At 39.8% G+C, this 19,526-nt stretch overlaps 2 protein-coding genes across 4 annotated transcripts in view; one reads left to right on the top strand and one right to left on the bottom strand.

The window, feature by feature from the left end:
- arhgap11a (Rho GTPase activating protein 11A) overlaps window positions 1-19,526 on the top strand; it is a 1,047,489-nt gene that overhangs the window by 441,799 nt on the left and 586,164 nt on the right. The window lies entirely within an intron of this gene.
- The window catches only part of LOC103911493 (adhesion G protein-coupled receptor G2), a 7,563-nt gene continuing 252 nt past the window's right edge, over window positions 12,216-19,526 (bottom strand). Inside the window, exons 2-12 of one of the 3 annotated variants that reach the window (XM_087289998.1) lie at window positions 19,165-19,471; window positions 18,921-19,089; window positions 17,536-17,670; window positions 17,309-17,422; window positions 17,197-17,233; window positions 17,005-17,105; window positions 16,459-16,580; window positions 16,104-16,369; window positions 12,983-13,073; window positions 12,624-12,907; window positions 12,216-12,468 (exon numbers count right to left, since the gene is read on the bottom strand). In XM_087289998.1, coding sequence (XP_087146124.1) covers window positions 12,335-12,468; window positions 12,624-12,907; window positions 12,983-13,073; window positions 16,104-16,369; window positions 16,459-16,580; window positions 17,005-17,105; window positions 17,197-17,233; window positions 17,309-17,422; window positions 17,536-17,670; window positions 18,921-19,089; window positions 19,165-19,229 — 1,518 coding nt within the window. In that variant the 5' untranslated portion in view covers window positions 19,230-19,471 and the 3' untranslated portion in view covers window positions 12,216-12,334. Of the gene's footprint in view, window positions 12,469-12,623; window positions 12,908-12,982; window positions 13,074-16,103; window positions 16,370-16,458; window positions 16,581-17,004; window positions 17,106-17,196; window positions 17,234-17,308; window positions 17,423-17,535; window positions 17,671-18,920; window positions 19,090-19,164 lie in introns of those variants that run through there. The other 2 variants (XM_087289997.1, XM_087289999.1) reach the window with 2 other exon arrangements.

The raw sequence follows: 19,526 nt of genomic DNA, 5'->3' as shown, positions 1-19,526 counted from the left end.
CCAATTCACCTGTACCGCATGTGTTTGGACATGACCGGAGCACCCAGTGGAAGCCCACGCGAACATGGGGAGAACATGCAAACTCCACACGAAAATGCAAACTGACCCAGCCGAGGCTCGAACCAGAGACCTTCTTGCTGTGAGGCGTCAGCACTAACTACTGCGCCACTGCGTCGCCGGATTGAGGTTTTACTAGATAGAAAAGAGCATCTGTATCAATAAGCACACTAATAAAGCTGGTATTTTGTCAGTTGTTGTGTATTTTGATCTTTAAATATGAACAGCATTCATGTTTCTGAATTTTGATTAGCTGCATTGTCATGTAATCTTGCAAATATCTGAATCCACAATGATGCCCAAAACATCCTGGATATGCAAATTTGCTAAGTAAGCTTTGATGCTATTTTTGCAAGATATTTGGAAGCATGATTCATTTCTCAGACACTAATAGACGCGTTACGCCTGTTTCCAGAATGACGGCTAATGGTTTGAACAGCGCTCTCTAATGCAGCGTCTCTTAAACATTTGCATAGCCATAGCAGCAATTCAGGGACAAAACACTATAGAGGATCAGATGTTTCAATGCTGAAATTTTGAGACACAAACAGGTTGAAACCCCATAAATAAAATGAGTTATAACTAGGCCCACCTGGAATCTGCCTGTGCAGAAATCCGCAGATTTTTAGCCCATCATTAATTCTGTTTATTTACTTGAGTAAATGTGTGTAAATCTATATTTATTCAGTTTTTTTTATTTATTTCAGTAATATTATTAACTAATGTGAAAATGCTTATCAGATTTATGTACAATACAGTTTGTACAGTCATATCTTCTGTCTTTTAGTAGAGATATTATATGAAAGACTGGCTTTGTTTACCAAATAAAGTGAATCTAGTTGGGTTTGAATTTTAAACGTTAAATAAAAGTTTAAAAGGTATTACTTTTAATTTCATGTATTAAGGTTTAAGTTATGATACTCCAAAAATAATTCCGCAGAAATCTGCAGACTTTTACCAAAATTTTCAGCAGAAATAGCAAAAAACGTCTGCAGATTCTGTCTGGCCCTAGTTATAATATAACAAATTTGCAGACCATAAGTTGCACTGTTATCATATTGATGTGCTGTGGTCATAAAGTTTGCTGTCAAAACTTTGCAGCGATACACTACCTGACTAAAGTCTTGTCGCCTATCCAAGTTTTAGGAACAACAAGTAATAACTGGACTTCTAGTTGATGATTTGGTGTCAGTAGTGTCTCTATGAAAGGTAAAGGCCTCTAGATTTTGCTTATTTGAGCTCAATGAAATCTGATCATGTCTTGATGTTGACTGATTTGATGAGGACAGTGCCCTCTGACTCTGCTCAGACTAAAGTCTCATCACTGAACAGAAATAATGTCCAGTATAGAATATAAAGTCCTGCTGTAGTGGAGACAGAATGAATGTTGTGTCTGTCTCCATCATGAGTTTGGAGGACTGCATCCATACATCTCTGACACGACTCAAATCACTGATTAATAAAGTCATCTGGAATGAAGAAGAAAGAGTTCAGCAGGACTCCCAGAGTTCATCAAGACTCTTTAGGCCCTATCATACACCCGGCGCAGTGTGACGCAAGGCGTGGCGCAATAGTCTTTTGGTAGTTTCAGCTTGGCACAAGAGTCGTTTTGAGGCATTGCGCTAGGCTGTTTATTTAGCAAATGCATTAGCGCTCATGTGTGCACCCATAGGCGTTCTGGTCTAAAAAGGAGGCGTTCTGAGGCGGACCACTGGCGCGTTGCTATTTTGAGAAACTATAATAGATTTTTCATTAGACCAAAACTAACCCGGTCTAAACTCCAGCGCAGAGTTGCGCCTCACTTACACACTGCTTAATACACACAAGAGAGCAATAGGCAAATATCTTTACATATGAAAACATGTAAATATTAAGGATATATATAGGATATAATAAGAAAAGATATAGAATATAAATATAAAGGATTAAAATATTACAAAACATATTATTTTCTAGCCTACATAAATATGAAAAAATCACTGCTTTTATGTCTTCTTCATCTCGGGAGGCTTTTTCAGTTCATTCATAACAATCTGCTTTTGTATAATGTTATTATTATCAGAAGTATTATTTATTATATCCATATTTATATTTGTTTTATTAAAAACAAGCTTAGATTTGCCCACCTGTCCATATAGGTCACAGCATGTGTTTTAGGATATAACTCAGGTTTTTGAGCACACTTCATTATTATTGTTCATTTATTCGTTTGCTGGAAATTAGAACTGAATTTAGAAATAGTTTTGAAATGAATATTTGTGCTTAACAAACACAATTATTTATTTATAGACTAATTGTTGTCTGTGTGTAAAGGTTTCCCTATCCAAGAGCAAAAGTGAAAGTAGATCCATTATCTCTCATTCTCACGCAGTAGATGCTCTGTTTAACTGTTTTCTGTTAAAAATACTGTCAACTGTTTGCTTGTGAAATGCTCATTTTTTCCACTTAAACTTACTTTGCGTCCAGTAAATAGCGAATACGCTCTTGGTGCGACGCAGCTGGCTCTTAAAGGGAATGGGAGATGAGACTCTGATTGGTTTATTCTCAAAACACACCTATAACTCATTAAGAAAATAAACTCAACCCTTTTAGACCATGCGCCACGGCGCAAGGCGGATTTTCCCATCCTTAAATTAGCAAAAACGCGTCCTGACACGCCCTGAAAGCGTTTGCGCATTGCGTTTTGGACCATCAAAATAGAGCCCTTTGTGTTCATCTTCAACACCTCCTCCTTCATCTTACCCCAGACATGCTCAATAATGTTCATGTCTGGTGACTAGACTGGTCAATCCTGTTACCCCAAACCATGATTTCTCCTTCACCAAACTTGACTGTTTTCTATGAGAATCTTGTCCCCATGCTGGTTCCTGTAGGTCTCCTGCAGTATTGGTGATGATTGATGCAGATTAACAGATGATTCAGCAGAGAAATCCACCTTCTCACACTTTTTCAAATGATCAACTAGAGGTCAAGTTATTATTTGTTGCTACTGTATTACAGATGGGATCCACAACAAGACTATTGTCATACAGTGCACACCCACACAGACAGTTTGGCTCCATGCAGTCAAATTCACTGATGCAAATTTGACTTTTACTTATTTCTGCTGCCACGGTTTGAACAGTCGAATGATCAGAGTTGAGTTTGGTGATAATCAGACTTGTGTACTCGCAGGAGTTTGGAAAACAAAACGTTTTCAAGGGAAAAAAGGTGGACAGCAATTTTGGCTGATTTTGGCCTAATTTCTATAGATGGTCTTGACATGATGCTTGGACATTTTTTAAGATCAGCCTCATGAATAGTTTTGATGATTGTCATAAGGTATTAGCATTTTATATGAACACAAAAAATCCCCTCAAGTGTGTCAGAGACACAACACTGACACTCACTGCGTACCAATTGGAAAGGTTCATTCCTGTGCCCTAATCACTACAGAGGGACCCACTTATGACCCGTTTCCACTGAGTGGTATGGTACCAGGTCCAGCGCCAGGATGTCATAACTGAGGGGGCATTTTAATCCCATAGGGGGGGAACTAATAATAATAATAATTCCTTACATTTATTTAGCGTTTTTCTGGGCACTCAAAGCGCTTTATGCCTAGTTCAGACTGCGTGATTTTAGCCCTGATTTTGACTCACCGACAGGTTTTGAGAAATTGCCAACAAATGCCTGAAATCACAGGCAAATCGCTGCTCGTGCACGTGAGTGACAATCACACAGTGTGAACCTTCAAAGACGCGATCTGAGAGAATCGCCGATGAGTCGCCGATGCCTGCGAGATATTTGGTGTGCTGAATATCTGGAGCTGTCGGCGATTCAAATCATGCCGTGTGAATTGAGTTTTGACTGAAAATAACATCAGCGATCGCCTACAGCCAATGAGAGAGCAGCTTTCACTTGTGTGTGTGCGTGTGTGACTGCTGCAGGCCAGCGGGAGGCTGGGGGAGAAGTTAAAAGCGCTCTTTTCGGTTTATTTGGACCCACGAAATGGAGGAAAAACTAGTGGAGGTTTGACAGGACTCAGGAGCAACCGTGTCTGTTTGACGTTTCATACAGAAAGAAATTAGTTTATTATCAACGTTGAGGAGAAATGGCTAATTCCCTTTAAACCCAGGTGAGCAAACATGTACATGTTCAACCCCATTAAAGGCTTCTTTCTCATTATGTAGTTAATAACAAAAGATATACGACGTGTTTTTGACTGTGAGACGTAGTTTGGACGAAGTTGTCGGCGATTCTCCCTATAGTAAAGTCATGCAATGTGAAAGTCCCTGTCGCCGATCCATCTTGCAGTGTAAACAAAGCAACGACGAAACGCTAGCCCAGATAGTCAAGCAGTGTGAAAACATCTGTGACACGACTACTTTGAAAATCCTGCAGTCTGAACTCGGCATTACACAATGCTGGGGAATGTCCTCATCCACCACCAGTGTGCAGTATCCACCTGGACGACGTGACGGCAGCCATTTTGCACCAGACTACATGCCAGCTGATTGGTGGAGAGGAGACAGAGTGATGATATGCCAATCATGATATGGGGATGGTTAGGAGGCCATGATGGGCAGAGTCCAGTGGGCAGATTTGGCCAGGATGCCGGGGTTAAACCCCTACTCTTTTTTTAAAGAATTTTTAACGACCACAGAGAGTTGGGACCTCGGTTTAACGCCTCATCTGAAAGACGACGCTCACTGAGCAGTATAAAGTCCCCGTCACTAACCTGGGGCATTAGGACCCATACAGATCACAGGTTGAGCACCCTCTGCTGGCCTCACTAACACCACTTCCAACAGTAACCTAGCTTTCCCATGTGATCTCCCATCCAAGTACTGACCAGGCGCAGCCCTGCTTAGCTCCAGTGGGCGACCATGTGAGAGTTGCAGAGAGCTAGCTGCCGGCCACTAGATACTAGAGTAGGCTACTTAATATTACTTTGCATGACTGACTTAGTAGTATACTTTTTTATATAGTAATAAGAATATGCACAGTTTTGCCATTACTTAATTTATCAATGGATTTAATGCAACAACAGCGTTTACATAAACGCAGACAGATCAGCTTCAGCGCCAAACTAGTGCTTTAAATCATACTTTATTCTCCTTCTGTTTTATTTAAGATTATATAAAAGTTTAAAGTTTTAGGTAAAGACGTCAATCTATGCCCACACATGCAAGCTAACCCACGGTTAGACTATCGTATAACTGTTTAGCGTGCGTCTGCTCTGCTGCCTCAGGCGCGTTTTAAAGGCTATATGCGGGCGCACCTGACTTGACGCGGGACCAGATCTCTGGACTATAAGCCTAGCTTTAATCTCACAATTTTCATAATTTAATTGCTATTTCATATTTTAGAATGTGTGTTCTGAAGGTTGAATAATTAATTAATGACAGAAAGAATTTTCAGTTTTGAGTGAACAATCCTTTATGAATACTTGGGGGGCACAAACTCTTTCTGAGGGGGCAATGCCGTTGAAGATTACAGACACGGTTTGCTCTGACTGTGGGCTATATATCGTGTTGTGTTTTTAACCCAAATAAGGCCTAAATGTCTGCTGTGTGTAGTTTTTCTGTAATTGATAACATATCGGAGACTATAAGGGTCTGTGTGTGTTTATATACAGTTGAAGTCAGAATTATTAGCCCCTCTGAATCATTAGCCCCCTGTTTATTTTTTCCCCAATTTCTGTTTAATGGAGAGCAGATTTCTTTAACACATTTCTAAACATAACTGTTTTAATTACTCATCTCTAATAACTGATTTATATTATCTTTGTCATGATGACAGTAAATAATATAGGGTATATGCTGAGCTAGTGCTGTTCCCATGCTGATACACTTCCGGTGGCCTGTTATTGCGAACTTTTTTCCATTTTATACGGTTCCTTATACAGCATCGATGTTGTAATGTCATTAAAATACATTCAGTTAAATAAACTTTGGCATTTATTTGGTTGCTCAAGCGTAAAACGAGACAAAAAGCCGTTTACTCGCACGCGCCCGTCAGAATCGGCAGGCTAACGCAGAAGCTCCATTGAATATACTGGGGTAAAATAAATGCTCATATTATAAAGATATGACGGGGGAAATGTAATTTAATGCAGTGCTTCTTGTACAATCTGAGACCCACTTTATATCGGATATCCCTCAGCTAGTGGAGATCGCTGATTTTTTAAAGAAAACAGACCTTAAACGCACCAGATTTTGCATTGCCATTCAATTCGCCGGAAGCGCTTAACCCAGGTTAATGGCAAATTAAAAGTCCTATTAGCATGCTTCGGCATACACCCCACTAGACTAGATATTCTTCTATACAGCTTAAAGTAACATTTAAAGGCTTCACTAGGGTAATTAAGTTACCTAGGCAGGTTAGGGTAATTAGGCAAGTTATTGTATAACGATGGTTTGTTCTGGAGACAACAAATAAAAAAAAATAATAATAATAACTTAAAGGGGCTAATAATATTGTCCTTAAAATGGTGTTTAAAAAATTAAAAACTGCTTTTAGTCGAAATAAAAGAAATAAGACTTTCTCCAGAAGAAAAAATATTACCAGACATACTGTGAAAATTGCTCTATTAAACATTAAACATCCTTGCTCTAATAAACATCATTTGGGAAATAAAAATAAAAAATCAAAGGGGAGCAAATAAATTGTGTTCATTTATTTATTTATTTATTTTATATAATTTCAGACATTACAGTAGGCTATTTCTATCATTGATCTGCAGTTATAATCAAATCCTGTTCACAGAAAGGTTAGTGATGAACATTTATACAGTATTTCTGTGTATAAAGCATCTGTGTTGTGAGAAGTGCTGCTAATATGAAATGTGAACGACCTGTGCAGCTTTACTGTAGACATTTCTTCCAATTCAAAATAATACATTCAAAATGTCAAATACACAAATGTTTTATATTGTTCAACTGTGAATGCTGCTCTAAATTAAGAGAAACAGAGAAACAATCTTTTGGGTTTATATTTGTCCTTCTCATCACTAGATGGCACTGCGCTGAAATTCTCACCAAGTTTGATCTATATATGACAAAGCATTGAGGAGATTTGCAGGCAGGATATATCGCCCTCCGAAGGGCAGTTTGGAGTGATACAATCATGGCTGGCCACATATATGTTGTTCCAAACAAAAGTGCCCAGAACTGTCCATCTCGAAGAGCTCATCAGAATTAAAGAGTTTAAGTACACCTGATGGACATTGTAGGAAATTAAGCATTGAGCAGGTGAGTTTGTGTCATACACTGACTCAATTTAAAAGGCTTTTCTAATTGCATTTAAATGAAACATTGTCAAATTAACATTCAACTCTCCACTCAAATTGTTTGACTTACTGGAGTTTGATGTTGTTGTTTTATTTTTTTGTCAGTTTAATCTAAAGGCGATCTCAAACAATCCAAACAGAGTTTGAAAGTATGTTGTTGTTGTTGTTGTTGTTGTTGTTTTAGAAAATTTAATATGGCACTTTTAATGACTGAACATTATGGGGTAGGCCCATACGAAATCTGTACGATAGAGGTAAAGTTGGTTTTATATTCGCACATTCGTTCATTAAGATGTCTCTATGTTGTTTACCATTTTACTCTGAATATTCGATCGGAGTTAGCATGCAAGTGTAACTTGAAAACAACATTAGCACTGTTTATTTGACTGTGAACAATGTCGTACTTTTTTAGTCATTGGCTGCTGATATGATTTCGCTATTTAGAGTTTGCAATTAATACTTTTATAAAATTATAATATTAAGGGAAAAGTCTGAATGTGCGAATATAAAACCAACTTTACCTCTATATCATCGTGCAGAGAATTTCGCAGATTTTTAGCCCATCATTGATTCTGTTTATTTACTAGTGTAAAGTTATATTTATTCAGTTGAAAATTAATTTCAGTAATATTATTGACTAATATGAAAATATTTATACGATTTATTTACAATACAGTGTGTAAAGTAATATATTTTCTGTCTTCTAGTAGAGATATTATATGAGAGACTTGCTTTGTTTACCAAATAAAGTGGATGTAATTGGATTTGCATTGTAAACATTAAATACAAGTTAAAAAGGTTTTACTTTTTAGTTCATTTATTAAGGTTTTAGTTATGATACTCCCAAAATCATTACACATAAATTCGAAGATTTTTACCAAAATTGTGCGCAGAAATAGCAATAGATTTTCACAGATTCCGTCTGGCCCTAGTCATTACAGCTCTTATCAAGGTGGTCACCTTTATTTCTATGTCACTTTATACAATGCAGAGATTATCAAGTCAGATCTATGGAGAAAAACAAAAAAAGAGTGTTCATAGCTGGTATAGTCCATTCAATTTTTTTTTTCTAAAATTAAGTTTTTAGCAAGACCAGCAGAGCTCCTTAATACCCGAACTTTAAAAATGTAGCTAGTGCATTAGTGCAGCCACTCTTTGACTATGCTGCAGCTTATTGGTACAGTGATAGTTCTAAAAAAATTACAAATAAATTACAGACGGCCCAAAATAAGTTGTTTAGAATTGTTATGAAAGCACCTCCCCTGACACATTTAAATAATGAACATTATAGTCAAAGTAATTTTTTAAAAGTTGAGAAAAGCGTAATATTTTTAACATTAGTGATGGTGTTTAACATTTGTGATAATGTTTTAAAGAAAATGGTTGCAAAATACTTTCTTAATTATTATGTTTCAGTTAGGGAGGTACACTGTCATTCTACAAGAGCACGTAGCAGGGATGTTTACCCATTTAAGAGTGAATCAGGTGAAAACTGTTTCGTGTACGAGCTCTGCTGATTGAAATGTTTTGCCCACAATTTTTAAAGAAGTTAAAATTGAGAGTGTTTTTAGAGAGGAGATTAAAAAGTGGTTGTTTTGTAGTTGAAGCTGAGGATTTTGTTGTGCCGAGTTGCTGAGCTGATGATGTTTGCACACTCCATTTATGATTTGCTCATTCATTTTTTAAGAATATCGAGGACCACAGTGGAAATAAGCCTGTGGCTGTTTTGTGTACTTTATCCTCGACAGTTTTTAAAACGTGTGTGAATTAGTCTAACTGGACTTGTTTGTATATTTTTGTTAAAATCATCAAATAAAATCAATCAATCAATCAAGTCATGTATGTCTGATGAATGAAAAACAAGTTGATCAGTTTAACAGAAATGCCTCTTAGGGCGTACTCACACTATGCCATCCGTACTGTGCCCAGGCCCGTTTCCAGGATCGTGTGAGTGCGCTGAATTGGGCTCAAGCACGGTTCACTTGGCCGGCCCTGGCCCGGTTGGAAGAGGTGTGCCTGAGCACGGTACACTTGGGCCCGAAACTGAAAGTAAGACGTGACTTTAAGGGGCTGTTTCATATGAATTTATTAATCATTCTTACTGTTCAGTGAACACAAACTGCCGTAGTTTATTAAAGACGAGAACTCCTCACTGCACGACAGCTGCACCTTCAGCAGACCTCCTCATTCCTGCAGCACGAGGGCTTTATGATTGTTTATGAGCGCCAAAAGTGGCGGATCTGTTCGGCGAAATATCTGACTGCGTGTCCCCGCATCCCTAAGGACTGTTTGGCGAAATATATAACTGCATGTCACTGCATAACAAACGACTAAAGCGATATAACTAGAGAAATCTCCACTGTGCTGCCTAGTGAGAGAGCGCTTCTCACTGAACAGCACAGCAGTGATGACGTAAGCGTGCCGAGGCCCATTTGTGGTGTGAGTGGGGGCCGTCGGGGGAGACGGGAGGGGGGGCAAGCGTGCCTTGCCTTGCCTGGAACAGATCCACCTCCCACAACTAAACATGCTGAATGTGACCATGTCTAACACCCGCTGCAGTTAAATCTTGTGCCTTTGTTTCTGGCCTTTATGGTTTAGAAGTCATTAGCATAAACACAGCCTCATATTTGAGCAGATAGTGGTGCTAGAGGGTTTAAGTTGAAGACTCTAAATGTGCTGAAATGAATGTACTGGCTGTCCTCTCTCTGTGTGCCAAATTTCACAACTTTTATTGCATTGTTCAATGTCAGTCAATAGATTCAATAGTGGAAGTATTACAGGATACAGTAGATACTTGCACATCATTACTTGGCCTCAAAAAGGCAGTAAACAAATGTCCTAAACATTAAAAACAGGCTGTTCAGATATATAAACATTTTTGCAACTTAATGGAAACATGAATATTCTTTACATTATTAGGGACCCCCTCGTACACCCCCACACTCTCCTCATAACTTATACTGCCCATAATCACTGCACTATTAACATTTGCACTATTAAAATTGCACATATTTATTGCACTGATTCATTCAATTCATTTTGAATTATACACACCCCCTGTACAGGGCCGGAATGAAACTCCTTTTCAGCCCTGGAGTTTTAGGCATTAGACCGGCTCATCTCAGTTCACAACTGACTATATTTCAAGAGTTCACACTGATGATTGATAATAAAGCTAGTGTGGCGTGCTGTCCCGGGAGAGAGCCCTAAGCTTATAAGATCCTCGTGCCCTGGGCTACCTCCCGTTGCAAGGCGAGAGGGGAGTTTGAGCTCATGTAGATCTAGATGACTCCCCCTCATGCTTATTGTAGCTAAGTGTCAGATATGGATGCTGAGAAGGTGTATTCAGCTTTTGGCTAAAATATTTTGGATTAATTGTTTAGGGTGCTTGTTTTTGAACTGTGGGAGCTGTGGGACCCGGGGAAAACCCACGCGATCACGGGCAGAACGAGCAAAACTCCACACTGAAATGTCGCCTGGTTTAGAAAGGAATTAAACCAGGGACATTCTTGCTGTGAGGCAACAGCGCTAATCACTAGCCACCGTGTCGCCCGTTTGAAAGTAGGGTTGGGTGGGGGGGTTTCTTCAAGACGAAGATATTGAGATGAAAAAAAGTCTGGTTTATTTATAGTGAGTTAAGGATCGTCTGATAGGATAATCAGTCATTAACTAAATTTGGAACAGCTGTGAACAATCATAAGCACGTGATCCTCTCGAAATTTGTTTATAAATAAACTTCACTAAAATAAGGTCATTTCCAATTTAGTTTCTAATGACAGTATCATGTCTTTTTCAAGGACACAGCTGCTTTAGAACTACTAATGTTTTTCATAACTATGAGAAGATTAAAGGGGAGCTGAATCACCAGCGCTATTCTTTAAAACATCACAATGCCTTTCCTGCAATATCTGAATATATATTCTGTGCAAAACTATTTATAGATATCCAGTCCTTTGTAACGGTGGTCACACAAAAAATAAAATATGTACACCTGCATAAGTAATCCAAAACAGTATTAAATGTCTTAACACCAAAAATGGAGAAAAAAATAAATAAAAATTTATTGAGGTTATTGAGGTGAGGTTCAAACTCGGGTTGGCGGCATCATAACGTAACGTGCTGACCACTGGACCACAATGGCTCTTTTAACCACAGTATTACTTTCTATTGACTGCTTAATCTTTTTCTCCCCTTTTTAGATTTCTGATCAAGTTATGTCAGATTTATTAATGTAGTGAATCATCCGATCTTCATTGAGCAGGTGTAATATTCATTAATATTAATTATTCGAATTCTCATATTCACTAAGGTGCCACTGTTTGGGGTTGAATGATAGTTACGTCATCATTAACCTGCAGGCTGCATCTTGCTCACGGGGCTGTGAGAAAATAAAGAAAAAGAGCGGAGCTGCGGCAAAATAATGAATAAAAGGAGTGAGGCTATGGTCAAATACATAAATAAATAAATTGTGCGACTGCTGAGAGTGCAGCCAAAAAACAAAATTCTCCCGGTCCTTTCAATTAGGCAATCCGGGCTTGCCACTGTACATATACATTTGTAATTATGTTCATCTATCTGCACACTTCTGATTATTAAGAGCAACCTGTACATATATTCTAGCAGTATCTATTGTAAATCTCTCTTAGTTAAAACAACCTGTATGTAATTGTTTAATGTTTCTATAAGTGCACTTTTTAACTTATACCTATATCCTGCACTTGCTGCTATTGCACTCCTGGTCAGACCCATACTGCATTTTGTTGCCTTGTGCTTGCTATGTGTAAAGACAATAAAGTTGAATCTAACCAAATCTAATCTGATCTCTTTAAAATGTTTATATGTAATTTAGATGTAAAGAGTTCACCTTTGATTAGAAGTGCTGTTCGTCATTATGCTTTTCTGTTTTTATTTGTAGATGAGAACACACAGTTTTCCCCACTTAATTAGTTAAACAGTGAGTCAACAAAGTGTAAAAAGCACAGAAACCCTTCTGTCTTAATAAAATTAATTATAAATATTGTCCACAGCATTGCTGACTTTGACAATAGATGAGGTGGTGCTTGAGCTTCCTGGGTCATCAGAAAAATGACCTGCAACATCATTGTGAATGTGATAGTAATACAGGAAGAGGAAAAACCCTGAAAAAATAAAATAAATAAATATATGTCAGGACATTTTACTTCTTCGCATACACTTGAGAGATTCAACAGTTCATGCAATGATTACAATCATGCACTGATTAATTGCATTGGCTAAAAACTTGCTTGAACAATTGAAACACTTAGTTACTCACCTTGAAAGGAGTTGAGCACGGAGAAGATGTAATATGAGGGAATGAGCATCGGTCCATAACTGAAGAAGGCAACAGCCCACGTCAGACCAAACAGAAGAAACAAACTCAACACCATCATCAGCTGCTTTCTGAACGTCAGTCTCTTGCCCACAGTCGCTCTTATGTCTCTGGACTGGAATATATTTGTGAGGATGATGATGAAGATGATTGTCGCGAAGATGAAAACTAGGCTGTAGAAGCCAATGTTCACTATGTACTGAATGAAGAGATCTGTAATCCAGCACCTGCAGATATAAAAGGACAATACTGACATAGAGAAACTTTATTAGTTCGCATTTGAGAGTAAAATTTTAACTTACATTCGTGCAATTTTTCCAGATGTTGAGCTCAGGGTCACTGCTTTATATCCTCCTGTAGAAAGAACGGCCACGACTATCGGCATCGAAACACCTGATGGCACACACAAACTACCATTATAAAAACAGAAACCAAGATGAAAACCAGAATCTCTCCTTTCCTTTTAGTTTTACTCGTACTAAATATCTAGCAGAATTAAAACTGAAAATTGTAAAGAAACTGTAATAAAAAGTTGGTTTTGTTGAGTGATTGTAATGTAAATGTAATGTAATGTGTATTTATATAGCGCATTTATTGTGTATGGCAATACACCCAAAGCGCTTCACAATCATGAGGGGGGGTCTCTTCACACCCCCACCAGTGTGCAGCATCCACTTGGATGATGCGACGGCTGCCACAGGACAACGGCGCCAGTGCGCTCACCACACACCAGCTATTGGTGGAGTAGAGAGACAGTTATAGAGCCAATTCGGTGGAAGGGGATGATTGGGAGGCCATGATCGTAAGGGCCGATAGAGGGACTTTGGCCAGGACACCGGGGTTACACCCCTGCTCTTTCACGAGAAGTGCCATGGGATTTTTAATGACCACAGAGAGTCAGGACCTCGGTTTAACGTCTCATCCGAAAGACGGCGCCCACTGACAGTTTTAGTGTCCCCTTCACTTTTACTGGGGCATTAGGACTCACACAGACCACAGGTTGAGCGCCCCCTGCTGGCCTCACTAACACCACTTCCAACAGCAACCTAGTGTTCCCTAGTGGTCTCCCATCCAGGTACTGACCAGGCTCAGCCCTGCTTAGCTTCAGTGAGTAACCGGTCTTGGGCTGCAGGGTGACATGGCCTCTTTGTAACGATTGATGATGGACAAGGTAAAGATGAAAGCGGAACTGATCCAGATGCAGTTAATATATGCTTAACATAAATACAGAAAGTCCAGGGAAGGAACAGGAACAAGAACAACAGGCTCTGGAGTGAAGTCACAGACTGGAACAGACTTAGGATCAGAGTCAAGGATGAAACAATTTATGGAGTGGAGTCACAGACAAGAGCAGGCTTTAAAACAGATTCTGGAGTGGAGTTCATGAATGCAACAGGCTCTGGAAGAAAGTCATGGACTGGAAGAGGATCAAGAATAGGTTCTGGAGTGGAGTCATGGACTGGAACAGGCTCTAAAATGGAGGCATGGATTGGAACAGGCTAAGGAACAGGTTTTGGAGTAGAGTCACGGACTGGAACAAGCTCTAAAGTGAAGGAATGGACTAGACCAGGCTAAAGAACTGGTTTTGAAGTGGAGTCAACAACTGGATCAGGCTCAGGAACAGATTATAGTTGAAGTCAGGGACTAGGACAGGCTCTGAGTGGAGTCACGGACTAGACTAGGCTAAGGAACTGGTTCTGGAGTGGAGTCAACGACTGGATCTGGCTCAGGAACAGGTTCTAGATGGAGTCAGGAATTGGAACAGGCTCTGAGTGGAGTCACAGACTAGACTAGGCTAAGGAACTGGTTCTGGAGTGGAGTCAAACACTGGATCTGGCTCAGGAACAGGTTCTAGTTGAAGTCAGGGACTGGGACAGGTTCTGAGTGGAGTCACGAACTAGACTAGGCTAAGGAACTGGTTTTGGAATTGGGTCAAACACTGGATCTGGCTCAGGAACAGGTTCTAGTTGAAGTCAGTGACTGGGACAGGTTCTGAGTGGATTTACGAACTAGACTAGGCTAAGGAACTGGTTCTGGAGTTGAGTCAATGACTGGATCTGGCTCAGGAACAGGTTCTAGATGGAATCAGGAACTGAAACAGGCTCTGAGTAGAGTCACGGATTGGACCAGGCTAAGCAACTGGTTCTTGCGTAGAGTCAATGACTAGAGCAGGCTAAGGAACAGGTTCTGGAGTGAATTCAATGACTGGATCAGCCTCAGGAACAGGTTCTAGACAGGGTCAGGGACTGGGACAGGCTCTGAGTGGAGTCACGTACTAGACCAGGCTAAGGAACAGGTTCTGGAGTGAAGTCATCGACTGGATCAGGCTCAGGAACAGGTTCTAGATGGAGTCAGGGACTTGGACAGGTTCTGAGTGGAGTCACGGACTAGACTAGGTTAAGAAACAGGTTCTGGAGTTGAGTCAATGACTGGATCTGGCTCAGGAACAGGTTCTAGATGGAATCAGGAACTGAAACAGGCCCTGAGTGGAGTCACGGATTTGACCAGGCTAAGGAACTGGTTCTGGAGTGGAGTCAACGACTGGATCAGGTTTAGGAACAGGTTCTAAATGGAGTCAGGGACTGGAACAGGCTCTGAGTGGAGTCACGGTTTAGACCAGGCTAAGGAACTGGTTCTGGAGTGGAGTCAACGACTGGATCAGGTTCAGGAACAGGTTCTAGATGGAGTGAGGGACTGGAACAGGCTCTGAGTGGAGTCACGAACTAGACCAGGCTGAGGAACAGGTTCTGGGTGAAGTCAACGACTGGATCGGGCTCAGAAACAGGTCCTGTAGATGAGTCTTAGACTAAAACAGGCTCTGAAATTATGCCACAGACTGAACTAGACTCAGAAAAAAGTTCTAGGCTAAGGAACAGGTTCTTGAGTGGAGTCAGGGACTGGAACAGGCTTTGAAGTGGAGACACAGACTGAAACAGTAATGGGTTCTAGAGTGACCCAATCTACAGTGCAGTGTGCAGCCCAGAGTTTGGGTTCTGTGATGTAAGAATGAGGGCTGGGTGGGATTCAAGAGCATTAGGTATGTGGTTGGATGAACTCTCTTAAAGAAAGTCTCTTATTCCTGGACAACTGCGCTCAAGTGGCAACATTAAGTCCTGTAAGCATCAGCTTACTTCAGGAGACAGTAAATGGGGTGAGTGATTGGTTTCTCCCTCTTGCCAGTCCCTCATTACCTATTAAAGAGAGAGTGGCAAGAGGCACAAATAAGGTGTAGAACAAGGGACAAGAAAGAACCAAGATAACCAAGACTCTAGCTCTATTAAAGCATAAAAACATTTCGTATTAAAGCATCATAACAGAATCTTATTCTGAGTGCTGCTGTATAATTTCTTGTTTGGATCAATTTGATTGTGATTTTTCTTTTTGAACAGTTGTTTTATATCAGGCATTTGCTCCATCACTCACCCCAGCCCAACACAGTGATCTTCCTCATGTAGTTTGTGATGGTGACGTTCTGTCGGATGAGCCATAAGTACATATGAAGAGCTTGAATGAAGAACCAGGTGAATGTGGTCAGCATGGAGTAATGCATCAGCAGAGCTATGAAGACACAAGCATTCTTGTCTCCTGAGTTTGCCACGCTCTCGTTCGACAGAAAAGACACATTCAGGAGAAAAAGGGCCACTAATATGTTGATCAGAATCTGTGTGGCCTGATTGGATTTAGCTTTCCTGTTGAAAGAGAAAAACAACCCATGTTTTTATCCTGAATTGTAGTAGAAATCAGCATGATATACATGTTGTGCTCTAATAAACTCTACCGCAGCAGGAAATGCATGAACAGAGCGATGGCCAGAAAAAATACAGAGATCCCACAGCCAACAGAAGAGATGAGGGTCAGTGAATCCACATACGGCGCTACAGCGCTTGCATCTGGCACCGACTGAGAAATCAGAGAAAAAACACTCAGATCAGCTGGATGAGTTTTACTGTAATGTCCACAAAATCATCACATTAGTATACATATATACATTCCACATTATACAAAGACGCACACGTTCCTAAAGTCTTTCTTTCTTCTAGAGCAGGGGTCACCAAACTTGTTCCTGGAGGTCCGGTGTCCTGCAGATTTTAGGTCCAACCCTAATCAAACACACCTGAACAAGCTAATCAAGGTCTTACTAGGTATACTTGAAACAATCAGGCAGGTGTGTTGTGGCAAGTTGGAGCTAAACCCTGCAGGGACACCGGCCCTCCGGGAACGAGATTGGTGACCCCTGCTATAGAGAAACACATTTCTATATATACGTGTTGATTTAATGGGGTTTTTAAGTGAAACAGATTATGAAGGTGTAAACTCTTCTCACCATCAGCACTGCAAAGAATGTCAGATGTGAACACGAGCACTTTATGGTGTTATTGTCGATCATTTCTGTCTCACAGCCAAACGTTGTCCACTCAAGATTCCCTTCAAAGAAAAGAGAGCCACAGATGATGCTGAATAAGATGAACTAGCTTTGTTGATGTAAACAGATCAATAGTGCCTCAAATGAATTTACCATTGCCATCCCAAGATGTGCAGGATGCATTACCGACCTACAAAAAAATGTTTGAGTAATGTCATTGGGAGTTATGCATCTGAAACAAAGTTTTCCACAAAGCCTTCCTTACCGAAGTCTTCAGTTTAGTGGTCATTTCTATATTGTTGGTGAGGTTGGAGATATTGGCTCCCATTGTTATTCCATAAACCTCATTGTTTAGAACAGCGTAATTTTTAGTTTCATCCTAAATAAGAAGCCAGGGAGTGATGAATATTCAAATTTAAACATTCTGAATAGATTAATATACATTTGTGCAAATGTAGAGTTTTTGACACAGCAGCACAGACAGAAGCAAACCTTTTTCCCCAGGTTTGGGTACCGCAGAACTCCAACAAAAGCACTTCCATTGTTTTGCAGACTTGATTTATCAAAGGCTTCACTGGGAATCTTTACAGACCAGGGAAAGTCTGTCTTCTGGTTAGTCTCAACAACCTGTAAAAAGCCATCAGTAAACATTAAGGGCCCTATCATACAATCGGCGCAATGTGGCGCAAGGCGTGGCGCAATACTTGTTTGGTAGTTTCAGCTTGGCGCAAGAGTCGTTTTGAGGCGTTGCGCCACGCTGTTTAATTAGCAAATGCATTAGGGCTCATTTTTGCACCCATAGGCGTTCTGAGGCGCACTGCTGGCGCGTTTTTTATTTTGAGAAACTAAAATAGATTTTTCATCAGACCAAAACTAACCCGGTCTAAACTCCGGCGCAGAGTTGCGCCTCGCTTACACACTGCTTAAAACACACAAGAGAGCAATAGGCAAATATCTTTACATATGAAAAAAAATTTTATATTAAGGATATATATATAGGATATAATAAGAATAGATATAGGATATAAATATAAAGGATTAAAATATTACAAAACATATTATTTTCTAGCCTACATAAATATGAAAAATCACAGCTTTTATGTTGTCTTCATCTCGGGAGGCTTTTTCAGTTCATTTATAACAATTTGCTTTTGTATAATGTTATTATTATTAGCAGTATTATTGATTATATCCATATTTATATTTGTTTTATTAAAAACAAGCTTAGATTTGTCCACCTGTCAGGTTTTAGACCATATGTGGCACAGCATGTGTTTTAGGATATAACTCAGGTTTTTGAGCACACTTCGTTATTATTGTTCCTTTATTCGTTTGCTGGAAATTAGAACTGAATTTAAAAATAGTTTTGAAATGAATATTTGCGCTTAACAAACAAAATTAATTATTTATAGACTAGTTGATGTCTGTGCGTAAAGGTTTCCCTATCCAAGAGCGAAAGTGAAAGTAGATCCATTATCTCTCATTCTCACGCAGTAGATGCTCTGTTGAACAGTTTTCTGTTAAAAAACTGTTAACTGTTAACTGTTTGCTAGTGAAATGCGCATCTTTTCCACTTAGACTAACTTTGCATCCTGTAAATAGCGAATTCGCTCTTGGCGCAACGCAGCTGGGTCTTAAAGGTAATGGGAGACGAGACTCTGATTGGTTTATTCTTAAAACACACCTATAACTCATTAAGAGAATAAGCTCAACCCTTTTAGCCCATGCGCCACGGCGCAAAGCAGATTTTCCCATCCTTAAATTAGCAAAAACGCGTCCTGACACCCTGAAAGCGTTTGTGCCCTGCGTATGGACCGTCAATATAGAGCCCTAATTCTTCCTCAGAAGGAGATGTTTTAATGCTTCTCATGCCTTACGTTCATCAGGTTCTGTTGTGAAGAGTAGCATATATCGATGTCTTTGCGTTTGGTGTTCTTGTCTTGTAATTGGATAACACCAATAACTTCCCCCATGACGATCCCTGCATTGCTTTTATTGCTGTTTTTTATATCATCCAGCAGAGACTCCAGCTTGTTCAAGACATCTCTGTGAAATAAACGGAATCAGTTAGTATTCTGAGGGAGCTTTTGACCTGATTTCCAGTACTTAACACACACTTACGATGCTTCTGATGGATCAATGGTTCCATCTGGACTTATTGGAGGAGTAGTTCGATTTACCATCATCTCTGGTTTACTGACAGTTACAACTGGTTTAGGAGTTGCAGTTATATAAGGGGTTGAACTGGTAGGTGTGATTTTTGTTTTTGGATGTGGTGTTGAACTGGTTGTTGGGATCCGTGTTGTTGGATTTGGTGTTGTACATGTATTTGAATAGTTAGTGGTGGTGGTTGAATTGTCATCAATGCAGGACACACACGTCCATCCACTACTGTTGAAACGCAGAATGTATCTGTTTCCTTCTTTCCCTTTAACACACAGAAATATATGAGGTATGCATTTTATTTTATTCTGAGAATATAA

The sequence above is a fragment of the Danio rerio genome, chromosome 17, assembly GCF_052040795.2.
Source record: "Danio rerio strain M-AB ecotype USA chromosome 17, GRCz13ab, whole genome shotgun sequence".
Taxonomy (NCBI): Eukaryota; Metazoa; Chordata; class Actinopteri; order Cypriniformes; family Danionidae; genus Danio; species Danio rerio.
This window is presented reverse-complemented; position numbering and strand designations above follow the sequence as displayed.